The sequence below is a fragment of the Pyrus communis genome, chromosome 6, assembly GCF_963583255.1.
Source record: "Pyrus communis chromosome 6, drPyrComm1.1, whole genome shotgun sequence".
In the NCBI taxonomy this organism is placed as follows: Eukaryota; Viridiplantae; Streptophyta; class Magnoliopsida; order Rosales; family Rosaceae; genus Pyrus; species Pyrus communis.
In genome coordinates this window covers 22907841-22926039 of record NC_084808.1, presented here as the reverse complement: position 1 = coordinate 22926039, position 18199 = coordinate 22907841, and the positions used below count along the sequence as shown (strand labels likewise).

Sequence of the window (18199 nt, the reverse complement as noted above, 5' to 3'; positions counted from 1 at the left end):
AGGCAAACATTTAATGACGTTCCGATTTTAGATCAACTTAATTAGGATATGGTCGTTGTAGCCACTACAATACGATTGTTGTAGGCTTCCATTAGGTTTTCTGTGACATATAGCAACATACCGTCTCTCTAGCTTTGTAGCAATGGAATCAGGTACACCTTCGTCGTAATTCGATGTTTATTGTTTATGCGTTGGACCATGGAATCAGTATAAGTCAACCGTTGGAGTTATCACAACCAAAGCGACATCGTCCGAGATTCAAATAAAACATAAAAAAATCACGTAAAATCTCGTTGTATATCATTAGGAAGAGTAACATATAATTGTCAACGTCTAATTTTCTTTTTATATTTGGTCTTTGATTTTTCTGAAGTTTGGATAGAGTAAAAAATCAGGCCGCTGAGCTAGCTATTATATATATATAACCGGCCTAGTATAGCTATTTTTCTGCTCAGTTGTCATCTGAATTTTTTTCTGTGGCTGATGGATTCTGCAGCAAACATTACAGTGTTTACATCTGGGGACTTGAAAGCATGCACCAATGATTTTCACCAGAAAAACCTGATTGGATTTACCCAGTTCGGTAAATTATATCGAGGACGGATTAGGCAAGGATTTACTGGAACAGATCAAGTTCGAGATGTTACAGTAAAAATATGGGATGAAAAATCAGCAGGCTGCAGTAAACTCATGCATGATGAGTTTCTGGTGGTTAAGGTAAGTTGTGAAAGTTTAAAGCTTTTTGGTTTTGGGGGGTTTACCAATTGATGATTTGGTTTTTACTGCAGGAAGAAGTCGAATTTTTGACACATCCCACTTTAAATGGTCATCCAAACTTGGTGAAATTGATTGCTTACTGCTGTGAAAAAGAAGTGAAAGGTGTTGTTTATGACCTCAATCCATGGGACACACTGCATAATTTGACTGACAAAGGTAAGTTCAGTTTATGATTTGAACCTTCAATTTCTTGTGGGTTACCAAGTAGCTTATATGATATGATCAAAAACGTTGCTGATAGTGTTTAACATAGGCGCTTTCCGCTCATATAGGGAACACTTCTGCTCATAATCGTTTTCCGCTCTAATTGCTTAAATTTATACGCAGATTATCTCAACTGGGTTCAGAGGGTGAATGTGCTTGTGCAATTAGCAGGCCTGCTTGAATTTCTACACAACAAGGAGAAGCCATATTTGGTGCTAAATACGAATGCATCTCATATAATTCTGGATCGGGTTTGGACCTCAGACCTATCTTTTTCTCTGTTTCAAATCTGCATTGAAATTAATAAATATCTTCACGACTTTTGGTGTCTTTTAGGATTGCAAGCCAAAATTATTTGATTTTGGACTCATTAGTGGAGGAATCAATGGTGAAATGACTACACCAAAAAAGCAGATACCAATGTCCATCGGCTTTGTTGACCCATTTTTTGCTGCTAAAGGTTCTTTTCAAAACTATAAAAATCATCCGTACATGATTGTTCGATTCTTATAATTTTGTATCTATATGTATCAGTAACACGTTGAATTTTTTTTCATTGGAATATCATCTACTAAATGTTAGTGATGTTTATCTCGCACCATATCGACAATCTGTTATTTAATAAAAAAAAAATGAACTTTCAATGGAGAGAAGAACCATTCAAAACTGATGAAAAACAAAAAGCGTTTCATTTTTCAGGTGGTAGGTATTGGCATACGAGCTGTGATGTGTACTCATTCGGTGTGATTCTCTTGGGCCTGATAGCCAAGAGAGGGTTTGAGCCAGAGAGTGTGGAAGAACCCCATTTGGGCCTGGACAATTTAGTCCAGTACTGGGCCAAGAAGGAATATAAGCCCAATTGCTCACTTGTCCACAGAAGCTTACAGGAAGACTGGAGTTATGTTATTGAAGATGGTACGGCAATTACAGAGCTGGGGATGCGTTGTGTTGAATTTTTCCCGACAAACCGTCCGACAATGAAGAACGTTGTTGAAAGTCTTGAAGGTTTAATGCTTTTACAACGGTTTGGTGATGCTAGACCTAACAAAAGGGAGAAGACAGTTCATGGCATGTAGGCATTAGGCAACCAATGCAGGATGCAGATGACAGTATGTAGCAATTAGGTTGTAACCTCCTTTTCCTTCTCGTTTTTCTTCATTCAATTTGGATATAGTATGATGTAGTTGAGTTCAAAATAATATTATATTATGAGTAATGCTATGATTTTATTAGTGGCGCGTTTAGGAATTGAGGTTTTTGATATAGGCGCCTTAATTTCGAATTTTTTGAATCAAACATCTACAGCTTTTAAAATTTTGATCAAACTTTTTTCTAATAAGTTTTTATTAAAAATTATGACTTTTATTATATTTAATTTACCCATTAATTCACAAATCTTCTAGAACCACAACAAACATCTTAACTTATCACAATTCGTTTGAAATTTTTTTTTTTTTAACTCAAATAATTTTTTTATTTGAATTCTAAAAATACTCAAACATCGTTTTAACATACAATTATGAGATACTAACAGGATCTTCTCTGGATCATTTTGATGAGGATCCTGGGAATCCATGAATCGTGTTCGTTCATCGTACATCATGCAACTAGTTTTTATGAAGTACTATTTGTGTTTAATTTTAAATAAAAATATTTAAAATGATTTCTAACCGCACGATGTATGATGAACGGACATGATTCACGGATCCTCGGAATTCTCATCGTGCAGTCAGTTTTTGTGAAGTACTATATGTGTTCTTCGTACATCATGCGGTCAGTTTTTGTCAAGTTATTGGTACATGTTGTGTTATTCGTATTTTAATTGTAAAAGAACTCTTATTTTTTTACAATCTGTATAAAATGCTGAGTTGAAAATTTAAAAAAAAAAAAATTATATTCCATCCAATTAATCTTCATCCGACTAGATATAATTGAATCCTTAAATTGAGGAAGAGATGAGATATCATAAAAAATAGCAATAAATTGATTAATATTATTGAGAGCATTTTTTATATGAAAGTGAATTTAAAATGAATTTAAAATAAAAAAAAAACTTAAGTTGAAAATATGCCTAGAATATAGAGTTTAATCAAAGGTAAAAGCACCTTAATCAAAAGTTAGAAAGTAACAAATGTTTGATTTATAAATGTCTAAAATGAGGCATCTAATTCTAATGTTCTTTTTTCCTATCAGAGCAAGACGAAGCTCGCACACCACTTTAACTTGTTGTCATTGGCTATCTATTATGTCTTAGCCTCATTAAGACATTTTGTTAAGCATCTTACCTTTGTTGCTTCATGCTCAAGAAGAACATCAAAGAAACATTGGACGGTTTCATAGGTAACAATTGTGGACAGTGGGTGCAACTACATGGACTGACTCTCACGTGCATCTACTAATGGACATTACAATGATGTGGTTTCCTGACATATCGTATATTGCTAGTGGTTGAAAAATATTGGGAAGCTTGATGTAATACAATTACAAACCCTTTTTGCTGAAATAAGAAATTTAGTACGATCGACATGAATTCGATATAAAAAGTGTCGCACATGAACTAACTCAAGAAATAAGGAAAACTCTCTATATATCACTTAAAACTACATCATTGATCAATTTTATCTTTCAGATATCAATTTTTATTGTCACACATACAAAATATTCGAGACATGTCACATATTACGCTTGGAGTCACATGATGGCAAGACGGTCATGCTGCTAGAGTCGGATGGACTACTCCCAACCTAAAGTTTGCATTTATATGGGTTGAGATGAAATGGCGCGGAATCAGTGGAGGAAAATGGAAAGGGTTGAGTGAAGATTCAAAAAAGCAATGTCACACGGGGAAAGGGAATGGAATGCACACGTAAAAGAAGGGAATCGATGATGAATGTGATGATGGACAATTATACCATTTATACCCACCAGTAACCACCCAAATGACCAAAATGACCCAATGTCTTCTTTCTTTCGTCCTTCCCAAGGAGGGAAGAAGAAGGAGGAGAGCCATGTGAAATGATTACAAAACCGCATCCGCATCTCACTCGCTCACTCCCCTTGGTTTTGCCAAACCTAATCATTAATTTTCAAAACCTTCCCTCTCACCTTAACTTTAAGCCTCCACATTTAATCATTACTTCCTCCCTTACCAAATTCTCCACCTCCCCCATACCTAATTACCATTTTCCCACTTTTTTCTCCCTCAATTTGTTTAGTTGTGTAGTTGGACTGTTACTGAATCGAATTATGATATAATTACATTATAAATTGTCTCTAATATACACAACAAGGCGAGAGAGAAAAACTACTTTAGTAGATCTCGTTTTGCTGAATGTGAGACATTAAAACGATTGAGATGATCCTATGTTTGTGCAGAATGTGAGGCAATCAAACGACTCGCTTAATTTTCTAACACTTCGCACAATAGAATCATGTTGATCGCCCGCTTGTCTCACATCTCACAAAATGGTTCTCCATTTATAAAGCTTCTAGAGAGAGAATGAGTGTTATAGGAAGACAAGTTAATTCGGCAAGGCTCAAGTGCTGCATTGAAGCAACAATTTAGCTTAGGTAGCTATGTTTTGGGTTTAAGCAATTGGTACTTATTGCATCAGTTGGCGCATGACTCTGGAGTTGGGGGTGTAACAAATTAGTAGGTAAAGGAAAGCCCCACGAGTCTTAGGAGAAAGAAACTTTCAAATAACTACAATAGTCACCAAATTGTAACATATGCTCATTTCTCAAGTGACACTATCACATGTGGTTAATAACATTTAAATCAATCTTTCTTAGCTTAATTTAAGCTAATCTAATTGAAACTTTATTAACCTACTTTTAAGATGTGATTTGATAAAATGGAAAAAGGAAAAGGAAAACATCCCCTCACTTATTAGTCACTTCATGATGTGTGATCGAATGAGTAGATTGACCATTTGCTTAGGAAATGAATTGTATGATTGCTTCTTTTTTTTCTTTTTCGAAGTCTGAGGTATCCCGTGCTTCAAAGAGTAGAATTAATCTTCAACAGAGAGATATCTTTTAATGTGTCTAGAACATTAGGCGATACGTCACATATTATATAAATAGGGAGATTTTTTTTTTTCAAATATCCATCCACTTGTATAATGACATTTGCGTATGTGATCTTTCTTCAGTGGGGAACTTGTATGACTTTGATTGCTTAAGACAAGGTTTGCTGCCATCACTCATTTCAACAAATGTTGTGAGGGGGAATGTATGCAATTTTTCTTTCAACTTTTCTTTTCTTCATGTTTTTAGTGGTAGTTATTATCAGCGTCATTTATGGCTTTTCATTTCGCATGAAGGAAGAGTATTTTCAACTTTGCTGATTTGCATTTCCCATTGTTACATACTTTTGCTTTCAAAATCATTATCGTCTTTTCATATGAATGAACTCTCAGATTGATCTTATTGTAGAAATAAATTGATGTACAACATATAACATATTTAGTGTCTTGAAAGTAAAATTGATTAGTTTGCAAAGATTTGCAGTTCAAGCAATTACAAGCATCTTGTGCGCGGAGGCTGAATTTTAGTCTTTTGTAATGTCGCACATATGAAAAAATATCTAAAAATTTGAGTAATTTTACATAAAAAGCAAAATGAAGGAGCTTTCGAACGTATTTTTCAAAAAGCCAACTTTTTGGTAAACGTGTGTCTCATTTAAGTCATAATATTTTAGTTTCTCAAATGTGGATTTTGTTTATTTAAAATGGTCCAAAAGATTGTCGTAACGCCTCACTTTATTCCCTAAGATTTAAAATCGATAGAAATGATCTATGAGATTGTCCACTGTTAATCATTTTGATCATCCTATGAAAAATCTCCATCAAATTGATAAAACCATCAGTTTAAGTGGAGGGGTTGATTTGAAAAAACTATTGTCAATTTAATGGAGATTTTTCATGGAAAGACCAAAATAATTGACGGTGAATAATCTTAAAGACCACTTTTATCAACTTTAAATCTCTGTAATCAAAATGGGAGTTCTGCCAAACTTAAAAACTGTTTTGACTAAAAAGCTTTATTTTAACATTTTGGTGTGTCGTGCCCTAGGGCTTTGTTTGTAATCTCATTTTTTTTAGTACAAAAATGAAAAGGGAAAACAAGAAAGATGAATAATGATAAGCACTTGAGGGGTATTGTGATAATTATGGAAAATGAGTAGATGAAAAGACTGAAAAAGGCATTAAGTAGGGGTGGGCACTTCAATAATTATAACAAAATTCATCATAAAACGGGAAAAGTGTTGGGAGGGACAATCATGCGGTGTGCGTGGAACAAGGGCAACAAGGAAAGAGCCTTCCCAGATCTAACCACAGCCGTTGATTATCTCTAAAAGCCAAGCTATTATTATTTGGTACTTCAAAAGTTCGCTCTCTTCCGTGGTTTCCTTGACCATCATCAAGTTAAAATCTTTTGCGTTCACACGCTTGATTGCAAAACCCTATGTTAAACTTATGAATTTACTCTTATACCCATTAACAAAAAAAACCACTTTATTTTCAAAGTTTAAATAATATGTAACAAAAAAAATAAAAATAAAAATAAAACTTGTTTGGTCACTATTTCTGTTTCTAAATAAAAGTTACAAATAGTTATAGAAGGTTTTGGTAATTGACATTAATTCTGAAGATGAAGAATCATAAAAAAATTTATGAAGATCATCCTCAAAATTTAGAACAATACCAAATATAATTTTAATTTCGGTTAAAAGTTAAAAAGAAAACGAAATGATTACCAAACAATTTGTAAACAATAAACTTTTATTTTGAGCATCCGACAAAATCCACGAACAGTTGTAGCAAATAAGTTTTTCTAGTTTGACTGCCTACATACCAATTCAGTTGTGTTATATAATGTAATGTGTATATAGTTTTACAATACTCTATCAAAAGTCCATGACATATTAATTAAGGAGGTATTTGTTGATTTGCTCTCTGAACCTTGTATGCATCTGTCAATTTTTTCTTTGAATTTTAATTTTAGCCGATTACTCCTTTAAACTTTTTTAATTGCCAATTTCCTCCTTGAATTTTAATTTTTACCGATTATCCCATGAACTTTTACAAATAGCCAATTCCCCCCTTGGCGTTAGATTTTTAGAAACTTTCATTCAATTTTTCAACCTTTTTTCCCTTATACAGTTTTCATGTATTGTTTCCGGGATCAAGATATATGGAAAATTGGATAAATTTTTAAAAATTTTAACTATAGGGGGAATTTGTTATTTATAAAAGTTCGAGGGGATAATCTGCTAAAATCAAAGTTCAAGGAGGACATTGGTTAATCCTTATAACAAGTGAAATAGTAATTATTTTTAGGGTCAAAAAATTTAACTTCAAAAATAAAACATTGGGGAAGGATAGAGTTGGAAATGGAGAACACATAAATCATGAGAGGATTTATATGGAGTAATGACAGTACAAGGTAAATGGAATGGGCGCGCTGACGTGGTAAGGAAGAGTGGGTTGGGGGGAGCGAGAGAGAGAGGAGAGAGAGAGTGGAAGTTGGGTTGGGTTTATGGGGGGTTGGGGAATGGAGGAAGAAGAGAAAGGGGCAGCTCTGGTTTTTCTGGTGCTCTCCTGTTATTTATTTAATTAATTCTCAATAAAAATAAATAAAAATAAGAAGAAGAATAAAAGGTCTGGTTTTTGTGTGTTTTGTTTGGGAGTTTGGGTCGTCAATCGCGAGAGGAGAGAGAGAGAAGAGAGAGGGAGAGCCTGTGAGGGGCATGGAAGGGCTGGCCATGCTGAGGCAGCTCATCGGTCAGCTTCAGGAGCTCGTCGGCTCTCACCCGCCTCCTCCTCATTACCAACACCATCTTCAACTTCAGCTACAGCTGCCTCCTCTGCTCCGCCATCGCCACTCTCAGCAACCACAGCAGGACCACCACCACCACGACCACCTCCTCAGGTTTCTTTCTTCTCTCTCTCGCTCTTCTGGATCTCTCCCGCCTTCTCAAATTCCATTTCTTTCCGACCCATCTCTTCAATTTCTTCTCTTTCTTTCTTTTCATGATTTATTGGTGGTATTCTGATTTTTTTTCGAGTTGCTTGCTTGTTTGCTATATTTGGTTTCTTTTTCTTCCTCTGAAGTGTAAATTACATGGCTTTCCTTGATTTTCTTGCTGAATTTGGTTGTTTTGCTTTGTTTGCTGTGTTGCCATTTACGATTGAGAAATTGGGTCTGATTGCTTTGCAGAAATGGTTTTGCCATTGTGGAGTTGGGTCTTAAATATTTGAGGAATTTGTTATTTAATTACTGCCTTTTACTCTATGAGCTTCATCTCTTTTCCTTTTATGTTTAGCTTATTTCTTTGTCACAAAATTGATGGGCTCTACCAAACTATTTAGTGATAGACAGTAGTAATGGTGCAAATATTTGATATTTTTGTTTCTTTCTCCCCTTTCTGGTTTGTCTTCCTGACTGTCCAGCCGGGGTTGGGTTTCCGGGTTCACGGTGTTCTTGGGGAGGCTCATGGCCAACTCTGTACTCTGAACCTATTCATGGTTGCCCATTTCTGTCTTAAAACCATTTGATTACGTCTACCATAGCGAACCAGAAAAGGGCAGTAGCAAAAAAACAGTTAGGTCCCTGAACTTTAAGAATCTGATTAGATGAAGGAAAAGTTGGAAGAGGGGTTTTCAGAAACATAGACCGCCAACTGAACAGTCTCCTTGGACCAAGCTGGGTAAATTGGTAGGTGACGTTCATTACATTAGGGTACTGAATAAAAACAATTAGTTTCTGGTTAAATATCTCACATGAACTTCACCTTTTGGTTCCTTGTGCTGTATGCTTACGTATATTCCATTGAATCGTAGACCTCTTCATATTTAGTGTTTTAACAAACTTCCTACATGTTCTATATCTCTTTCTGTTCGGCGTAGGTTGTTGGTTAGCATTACATGTTCTGCTTGGTTGTCTTCACTTCTTGACTGGTAATCTGGCTAACTTGGATTCTAGCCTTCAATAATTTGTTGCCTAAAGTTGGCATTGTTTAGCGATTATTGCTTAATTTTCATGAAAAATACAATCTCAAAGTGTATAAAACTTAGCTTATTGTACAACAGAATCCGGCACACTGGGAGAAGCATGTTTCTTAAAGTAATTTAAAGGACGAAATGTTTTCTTAATTTGCTCACTTGTTCTCTGAGTTTGTTCACCTCATGTCTGTTGAAATTGAACTTATGCTTGGTGTTTGATTTCAGTTTTTTTGGGGTGGAACCTTCAAAATTTGAGTGTCATAGGTCTTGCGTACTACTACATCCATGACCCTTCCTTTCTCTTTAAGTCCTTAATATTCAATATCTTTCATTTGTGGTCAATTCCATGCTCTAGTATTAGCTTGCTTCTTTTGATAAGTTATTGCAGATTACTTAAACTAATATTTAAGGCTAAGTGAAGTTCTTTTCTAAGGGATCTAATAGAGTTTCAGTAAAGCTTGTAGCCTGTACTGCACGGAGTTGGCTTGAATATGTTCTTAGAAGAAGAAAAACCTAATAAAATCGTAGATAAGGCCTCGTAGAAGCAGCCTCATAGATTTGCCTACTTCAATTTTTCGATAAGAACTCCAGATTGGGTTTTGTTTTACATCTTTGTACTCAATAGTTCAGAACTTGTTATTGTTTCTCATGTCTTTGTGTTAATGTACTTTGTTGACCTTTACATGTGTACATTTCATTTTTCTTCCCTTTTTAATTTCTAGCTGCAGTAAAGTTCCTCAATTAGGGAGCATATAATTAACTTAATCATTACTTCAATTTACACAGGTGGTGCCCAATTAACGTTGATGAAGGTTCTGCAGATGATTACTACAGTTTTATGATGGCAGCTGGAAAATCTGGAAGTTTTAAGATGATGGAACCATGCAAGCCTCCTCCTACCAAGAGATCTCGTAAGGAGCGAACCCGGGGTAAATCCTCTGAAACTACCAATACCACTGGGCCTATGGAACAGCATATTTGGAAAGATTTCCCGGAAGACCTTTATGAAGCTGTCATTGCTAGGCTTCCCATTGCTACATATTTCCGATTTCGTACTGTATGCAGGAAATGGAATTCCTTGCTGGATACTGAAAGTTTCTCTCAACATTGTGCGGAGGTCCCACAAACTACTCCATGGTTTTACACCATCACTCATGAAAATGTGAATTCTGGAGCCATGTATGACCCTTCCTTGAAGAAGTGGCACCATCCCACTCTTTCTTCTTTGCCAACAAAGTTAATTGTTTTACCGGTGGCTTCAGCAGGGGGACTGGTATGTTTTCTTGATATCGGTAATAGGAACTTCTATGTTTGCAACCCGCTGAATCAATCTTTTAAAGAGTTGCCGGCCAGGTCAGTTAAGGTCTGGTCTCGCATTGCTGTGGGGATGACTTTGAATAGGAGTTCAACCAGCGGCGGCTACAAGATCCTGTGGGTGGTTTGTGATGGCAAGTATGAAGTTTATGATTCAGTGACGAATTCTTGGACCCGTCCAGGAATCATGCCATCAGGTGTTAAGCTGCCACTATCGCTGAATTTCCGGTCGCAGGCTGTTTCAATCGATGGCACACTCTACTTCATGCGTTCAGACCCTGAAGGGATTGTGTCATATGATATGGCCACTGGGTTTTGGAAGCAGTTTATAATTCCCACCCCGCTGCATCTGACTGACCATACACTTGCTGAATGTGAAGGCCGGATCATGCTCGTGGGATTGTTATCAAAGAATGCTGCCACATGCGTGTGCATTTGGGAGCTTCAGAAAATGACACTTCTTTGGAAGGAGGTTGACAGAATGCCAAATATATGGTGCTTGGACTTTTACGGGAAGCACGTGAGGATGACTTGCCTGGGTAACAAAGGCTTGCTCATGCTGTCCTTGAGGTCGAGACAAATGAACAGATTGGTTACATATAATGTGTCGAGCAGGGAATGGCTCAAGGTCCCTGTTTGCGTGGTGCCCCACGGGAGGAAGCGGCAATGGATTGCATGTGGCACCGCATTTTATCCAACCCCGACTGCTGTTCCTTAGCCATCGGTTTCGTCACGGTCGGTTGCAAGCTTTCCCGGCCAACTTGTTTCTAGACAATTTTCGTTATTTGTTTTAATCAAGTGGACAATTCCATGTGTTGTAAGTTGTATGACGGCCGGAGTCTACTCTTTTGTGTACAAACTTGACACATTGCTTTGTTTCCGGAAGACAGATTAGAATGCCTATGTTTCAGTCACTCGATGAATGTAATCTCATCTGTGTTTGTAACTGGTTCTGGTTGTACTGAAATAAACCGTCTGTCTACCATTATATATTGTTTGCAGGTGTATTTTCATTGGTGGAACTGGAATTTGGAAAATCAGAAGCGCACACGAATTCTTCAAATTGGTAGCCTTGATTTGTCTCGGACAACGTAGAACTGGGCGAATACAATACAATCTCGTCTAATGGTTATCAAACGGGCCCAAATTTCACAAATACAACCTCGTCTAATGGTTATCAAACAAGCCCAAATTTCACAAATACAATCTCATCTACAAGAACGAATCGTTTTTACTACAAATAATTCCGAAATTTGTACATCCTTAACCTTGATAGTGGTGGATTGCCAAGGGCAAGGGAAATAGTGGTTTTCACAACCCTGAAGTTGTCATGCAAACTCAACCACAAGAGAAACGATTGTCGGAGACACGATTATATCTCGGTGACACTGACGAGAGATGCAAGTTAATCTAGCCAATGACAATGAAAGGTATAGGGAGAAAAAAAAGAAGGTAGAATTAAGCGAAGCAGAGGAAGGGGTCCTTTATTCAAACTTCCGCTGTTTTAGTTCTTACTACATCACATCTGTATATCATCAGTTTCCTAATCGCTAACAAACGGTAAATGGCATGACAGGTTCATGCCATCTCTCATAAATTAGAAAGCATCAGCAGCAGCAGCGTCGATTTGATTAGGCCATGCCTCCGCTTGTAGCAGTCCTGATTATCTGAAAGAGAGCTGGTCCACACAAAATCAAAAGGTCAGAATCGCAACGCCACCAAAAATTCAATTCATGCACATCAAATTTGCAACAGAAAAGAAGAACTGAAACTAGCAAAACCCCCCCTTATATTTTCGATCAAGGCAATGTCCCAAGTTCAAACATCCCTTTGGGTTTCAACCCACATGACCATTGCCAAATAAGTGCTGTACGTTTCGGTTTTGATCTTAGTCAAATCAAGGAAACGAAACAAATTCGAAAACCCTTTTCGGCCTCAACCCAAATGAGCATTGCCAATTAAGTGCTTTACGTTTCGGTTTTCATCTTACTCAAATCAAGACATCGAAACAAATTCGAAACCCTTTTCGGCTTCAATCCAAATGAGCAATGCAAAATGGGAGCTTAAAGTTTCAATCTTTCTATCAATTTCTTAATCCCCTTCAAATTCCATGGCAAGCAGACACAATACAATGCACACCAACCAAATCAAGAATCCCAAATGGGAGCTGAACCCAGATACAATTACCAATTATACGGATTATTCAAATGAAATCAATTAGGTAAACTCTAGCTTATGACATAATCATATCAGGTTTGTGATCTGCTAAATTGAGTGAGATTACACATACATGATCCGATGACAACAAAGACGAAGAAGCCAAGGAGAATCGGGCCCACTGGATAATCCTTGCTCTTCTTGGCGGTCGTCTCAGGCACCGCCCCTCTCTTCGTTATGTTCTTCTCGAACCTCTCCACCTTCCTGTCAGCCAAACGCCTTGAAGTCGTCTGCAAAGATCCCCAATTCAAATTTAAATACATACACACACATCATCAGCATAATCCCAATTTCACATGCAGCTACAAAAACAATTCGATTCAATTTTACAGATCTGCATCAAAGAACAAAACTTTGGAAAACCCAAATGATTTCATCTAACATTACAGAGGGGATCAGCGAGAATGTTACCATGGTTGCGGGTGTAGATCCGGTAGCTGAAGTGCGTCGCAGGTGATTACTCCTCCCCTTCCTGGTCGAATTCTCTCTCTGAGGCGAGTTCTGACTCTCGCCCTTAGTTTCTCTTCCGCGAAAACAGTAGCGTTTTCTGACGGTTTTATCTTTGGCAAACGGATGATAGGGTCCCCGACCGCTGCGTGACGGAGTCACCGCCTTCGCTGCGATTGGCCAAACCACGCAATTCGGGACACGCGTCGGGTGGTGATTAGGGGTAAGTGCGTGTATCCCGGAAACCGGATCTTCACCGAATGAAATTTTTAGTTATAACGGGAATACAAGTGGTACACCACGTGTTTTAATAAAAGTGGTGGAAATTTTATTTTTAAGTTATTAACTTTTTAACACACATATCCCACCATTTGTATAATAAAACGTGGTGTACCATATCGTGTACCGATCATATTGAAAAATCTCTCTTTGATTGGATATTCTTTGTGAGGATCCAGATATTCATGAATCGTGTCCATTTATCGTATATCGTATGATTAGAAATCATTTTCAATATTTTTATTTAAAATTAAATACAAACAATACTGGATAAAAACGCACAACATATAATAAACAGACACAATTTATAAATCCTTAGATTCTCATAAAAAAAATCAGGAAATGATCCTGTTGGCGGATCCCGTATCTAGAAATCGAAAATTGATCCATTACGTACGCGGTATATGCAAAACACCATGCACGTGACGGTTTTTATGAAAACGACATGTCTATTTTTAGGAAAATAAATAAATAAAAAATCATCGAAAAAGAAAGTATCTAGAAGCATCGGATTTTTCAGCACTTGGCAAAAATATAAAGCCCTTAAATTCTCAAGGTATTAAAAAATTACGATGACCGCCCAAAAGCCTAATTAATGTACTTTGAGATTGTTTTTTTTTTTTTTTTTAAACGTACGATGTTAGCTGCATTAAGGTGGTAGAATATTGAATTAAGCCTCATTATAATTACAATAATGTGATTCAAATTCCATTTTAACGAAAATCAAACTCAAAATTTCTCACTTACAAGTGTAAAAGAATATAATAAATGATAGCGTATTTACTTGAAATTAAAATCACGATTTTTCATCTGCAGAAATTTCGTCTCGCCCGGTTTCATAAGAGTTTACAGAAACAAGAAAATAAATCAGAAAACCATGTCTCTCGTGAACTGAAATGAAATGGGGTATCAGAATGCACGACTATTTGATAAGTAATCAGAAGACTAACACAGCAACACCAGAGTTTTACACGAAACATGCGGCAAGAAGATGCAATTGGGCAGGTCATAGCAACTACATCAAGGGAATGGAGCATCAGCTCATGGACAACCAATAATTAGAGATACATCCTTCACAGGAAACAAAAAATGGCTGTTGGAAGAGGGCATGTCAATATCCGGGCTTTCACGCTTTCACCTTCTAATGCCGCGAGCAAAATCTCGGATTGAGCTGCAGTGAAAGGGCCTTCAGCGTCTCAGCCGCTTCAACTCCCTGGGCGCATGGCATTTCACCTATCAGACTCTGCTGCAGATGATGTGAGGTGCCGTAAGGAGTATCATTACAAACTTTCCACAAAAATTCAGTTTTCCAACTCATGCTGCATGGCCCCAAAATATGTCGCAGCAAATTCTATCTGCATATATCAGCTCCCTTTTGCTTCTTCCGTGACGGGAATGGAATTGGCTGCTATATCTATGCCAGTATCATTCTCTACATCATCTGCTACATCGACTTGCTGACACTTTTTGTCAATCTCCATCGTATCTTCCTCTTTAAGGTCGTTTATAACTTTAAGAAGCTCCAACGGAGTAGCTGCTGGATCCAGCTCCCGACAACCCTTCGGAGCATTTGCAGCTTCCTGACCCGTGATCAAGCTTGAAGGGATTTGATGAGAGAACCGAAACAGCTCTTCTCTAGGGATCCTCCTGGTCTCTCTGGGATCCAAGTGCCGGTGAAATACTGTCTTGAAGCCAGCCACTTTCACCAAGGGCGTCACAAGCACACCTTGGTCCTCACTAAAGTCTTCAACAACTTCAACCATGTCATACTTGTGAATGACATTGTCAGCTGTCAGTTCATTCCAGTCCGGGGACCAATTCCGGTATAGCGCCCAAACATCCCCCTTCCTGGGATATATGCAAATAGTCCCCCGTGGACCTTTTGTTGACCGAACTCTGTGAGAGAAAGAATTAAGTGAATTACTCACTTCATGTTTCCCTACCCGGAACTCCCCACACGTCTTTGAGAAGCCAGAGGATACCCAGTTAAGAGGACCCAGTTCACTATTTGTTTTCGAATTTAGCCAGCTGATACGCACTGTGAAAGGATCCACAGAAATCACCTTTTGAACTAATGCATAAAACCTTGGCATCCCATCATCATTATCATATGCAGCCCAGACCTGATTATCTTCAAAACACTTCTCTGCTCGATCCTTGTCAAAGTCATGAAAATCAGAATCAGGAACATTTATTGTCAATGTGTCTGCATCTGAACGGACACCAGAAATGCCAGAACCTTTCATGTCAGAAGAACCATTCTTTGTGTCTACCGGCTCACTGGAATGCTTTTGATTGTTATGCACATCAATGTTTCCCAAATATTTTTCTCTCTCATTCCCAATCCCCGTCTCTTTGGCTGCAGTCTTGGATACAGTGGATTCGTTTAGTTTCTTCAGAATTTCTTTTCTAGCCTTCTCCCTTAGTAAACTTTGAATTTCAATCTGGGAGATATCCCTTGTGATACTGGGCCTTGCGTTTCCATTTGATCCAGAAAAATAAGTTGTTCCAGCTCCTCCAGCTCCAGCTCCAGCTCCCACACCCATTTGATTTGTGATATCCCTTCCGTAGCTGCTGACACCGACATCTTCCATTCCTCTTCTTCTCTTCGCAGCATTCTTGGAGGCTTGATGCTTCCTCCGCAACTCCTCTCTTTTTAATGCTGCTTGAGTGTGCTCGCGCTCTCTCTTTGCTGTCTCATATGCCTGGCTAACTACGCTTGCAGCTTGGGCAGCCGTAGAAGCACCCGATGCTTTAGAGAATGGACCCCATTGGAAGTTGTTTTGGTTGTACGATTGATTACCACTGAAGCCTGCAGATCCCACACCCATTCTATCAGCTGTTTCATGCTTTGGTGGAGCTGACTTGGCACCATTTGTAGGTGGTGGAGCTATTTCTGCTGCTAGAAATGGTTCGTGGCAATTCGGGCAAAGAAGATTATGATTAAGATAAATCCTGAGATACTCATACTGCATCTTGCATTTATGACACACTGTCCAAAAGGTATTCGGTCTTGGTTTTTGAGATGAAGCAGGAGCTGAAGAGCGGCCGGCCCGTGAGGTACCCTTCTGATTCTGTGAGGTACCCTTCTGAGTCTGTGTGGTACTCTTCTGAGTTTGTGTATTAACCTTCTGAGTCTGTGCGCCTGATGTTGCACCTTTTGTGAAATTGTAGAAACCATTGGCACCCGGAGGAGCCTGCGAACTCCCACTCGCAGTCGCGACCCTTTGGTGTACTCTCCTCTTCTGGTCATAGGCTACTCTCTTAGATTTATCAGACAACAAACTCCATGCTTCTGATAGTAGCTTAAACGCTCCATCAGCTCCTACAGACTTGTTCTTATCAGGGTGAAGCATAAGAGCTAGTTTCCTATACTGTTTCTTCACTGCCTCATCATCTGCTTTCGGATCCGCACCAAGTATCCCATACCAATCAGCCTCCCCATTTATTTTGTTCTCCGCAGCGATATGCACATCGAGGGTCGCCAACATTTGGGGAATCCCCTCTAGCCCCGGAAACAAAGTTTGAGCCTTCAAGGCAAATTTCTTTGCTCCCATAAGATCCTTTGCTGTGAACTTTCTTTCCGCAATCTCTTTTGCCCTAGCCGCCTCATCTTTGTTGCAGTCCATATTCCTACTCTATCTTCTTCCTCTCTAATGTTTGCCTACTCTTTTACAATGCTCCCAATTACTCTAGCGATTCAGCAACCTTATTGTCAAATTAGATAAAAATCCAGTTAGAAATTGTCATGAAAGTTGCATGCAAACACAAGAATCCCACAACAAATACATATCCGTGATACATATCGAAAATAACAACGCTTTTTCGAGCTTTTTCAAGACCCTCATCCTCACCACGCAACCCCAACATAAACAAAATATGAATTCATACGCATATCTCGAAAATATATGCGTCTAGTTTTAGCTCTGAGGCTCAAAGTTGACCAGCGAACTGGTAATTAGCTCAAACAAACATGCAGCACATAACTACACAGATGCAAAATCAATGAAAGTAAAAAGCACAACCCATATCAGAGAAATGAAATCAGAAACCTCAGCCATGGATCTAACTCAATAAGTTCCAATTCAGCTCCAAAAAATCGAATTTTTAACGAAAGACCTCGAATTTGATAATTATAAGTCGGAAATCAAACACTAGAATCAATGATTCAGGCATGAAATTCACTAAATTTTAGGAAACCCTAGATTCAGAGATGAGTTTAATCACCTTATTATGTGAGCTACGCTGGCTGAGGAATTTGAATCGCAGAGAGACACCATGGACAGACCTCCTTCACCAGTTTTTTTTTTCTTTTTTCGGCCCCTCCTTCTAGCCCAAATCTCAAAAATCCCCAAAAGCTGGCCCCTTTTCTCAAAAACACAACTTCTCACAACCTGCAATGGCATTCTCCCAAATACCAAAAAATATAAAACAGAGCATGGGCTTTCCTAACCCAACATTTTTCCCACCCTAACCATGGTTAAATTCTAACTCTTGAATTGGCAATTATGGAATTTTCATTGGTGGATGGGGGTGTGTGTTTGTGGTGGTGTCTAAACATGTTATATCGTGAAATGACGTGACAGTGTTTGAGTGATTTAAATTTGAGTTCATTTATCAATAAGATATTAATAAATGCTGGGATGTCGATTAACGTGCAAATTCGAGGACTCTAAATTTTTCGATAAGATAAATACGAAAGTGGACCTAAGTATTTCAGAGGTAAAAAAACTTTATTTAGTGTAGACTATAAAGTTTGTAAACAACATATGCTTAGAATATTCGTTTTACGAAATAGCATATTTTGAGAATATTTCAACTTTCAGTTATCTCGTTAAACCTTATAAAAAGCTAATGACTATTTGGTATAGTGATAATTAGTCTTCACTTTTTTTTTTACCAAAGTATGTATTCAAATATTATGGACGACAATCGTTATGACAACCCATCCT

General features: G+C 38.0%; 3 protein-coding genes and 1 pseudogene across 3 annotated transcripts; 2 read left to right on the top strand and 2 right to left on the bottom strand.

The window, feature by feature from the left end:
• The first annotated feature begins 391 nt into the window (after positions 1–391).
• On the top strand, positions 392–2180 carry LOC137736500 (probable serine/threonine-protein kinase PBL15; annotated as a pseudogene).
• Positions 2181–7505: 5325 nt separating this feature from the next.
• On the top strand, positions 7506–11292 carry LOC137736661 (F-box only protein 6-like). Its single transcript, XM_068475898.1, has 2 exons — positions 7506–7917; positions 9777–11292. Exons 1-2 carry the CDS (start codon positions 7736–7738, stop codon positions 11020–11022), a joined length of 1428 nt encoding a protein of 475 aa, XP_068331999.1. The 5' UTR covers positions 7506–7735; the 3' UTR covers positions 11023–11292.
• A 470-nt stretch (positions 11293–11762) lies between these two features.
• LOC137736662 (uncharacterized) lies at positions 11763–13067 on the bottom strand. Its single transcript, XM_068475899.1, has 3 exons — positions 12933–13067; positions 12595–12751; positions 11763–11982 (listed from the first exon to the last, which is right to left on the bottom strand). Exons 1-3 carry the CDS (start codon positions 12933–12935, stop codon positions 11936–11938), a joined length of 207 nt encoding a protein of 68 aa, XP_068332000.1. The 5' UTR covers positions 12936–13067; the 3' UTR covers positions 11763–11935.
• A 1087-nt stretch (positions 13068–14154) lies between these two features.
• LOC137736660 (uncharacterized) lies at positions 14155–17632 on the bottom strand. Its single transcript, XM_068475896.1, has 2 exons — positions 17475–17632; positions 14155–16955 (listed from the first exon to the last, which is right to left on the bottom strand). Exon 2 carries the CDS (start codon positions 16874–16876, stop codon positions 14612–14614), a length of 2265 nt encoding a protein of 754 aa, XP_068331997.1. The 5' UTR covers positions 16877–16955; positions 17475–17632; the 3' UTR covers positions 14155–14611.
• Between the last annotated feature and the right edge of the window lie 567 nt (positions 17633–18199).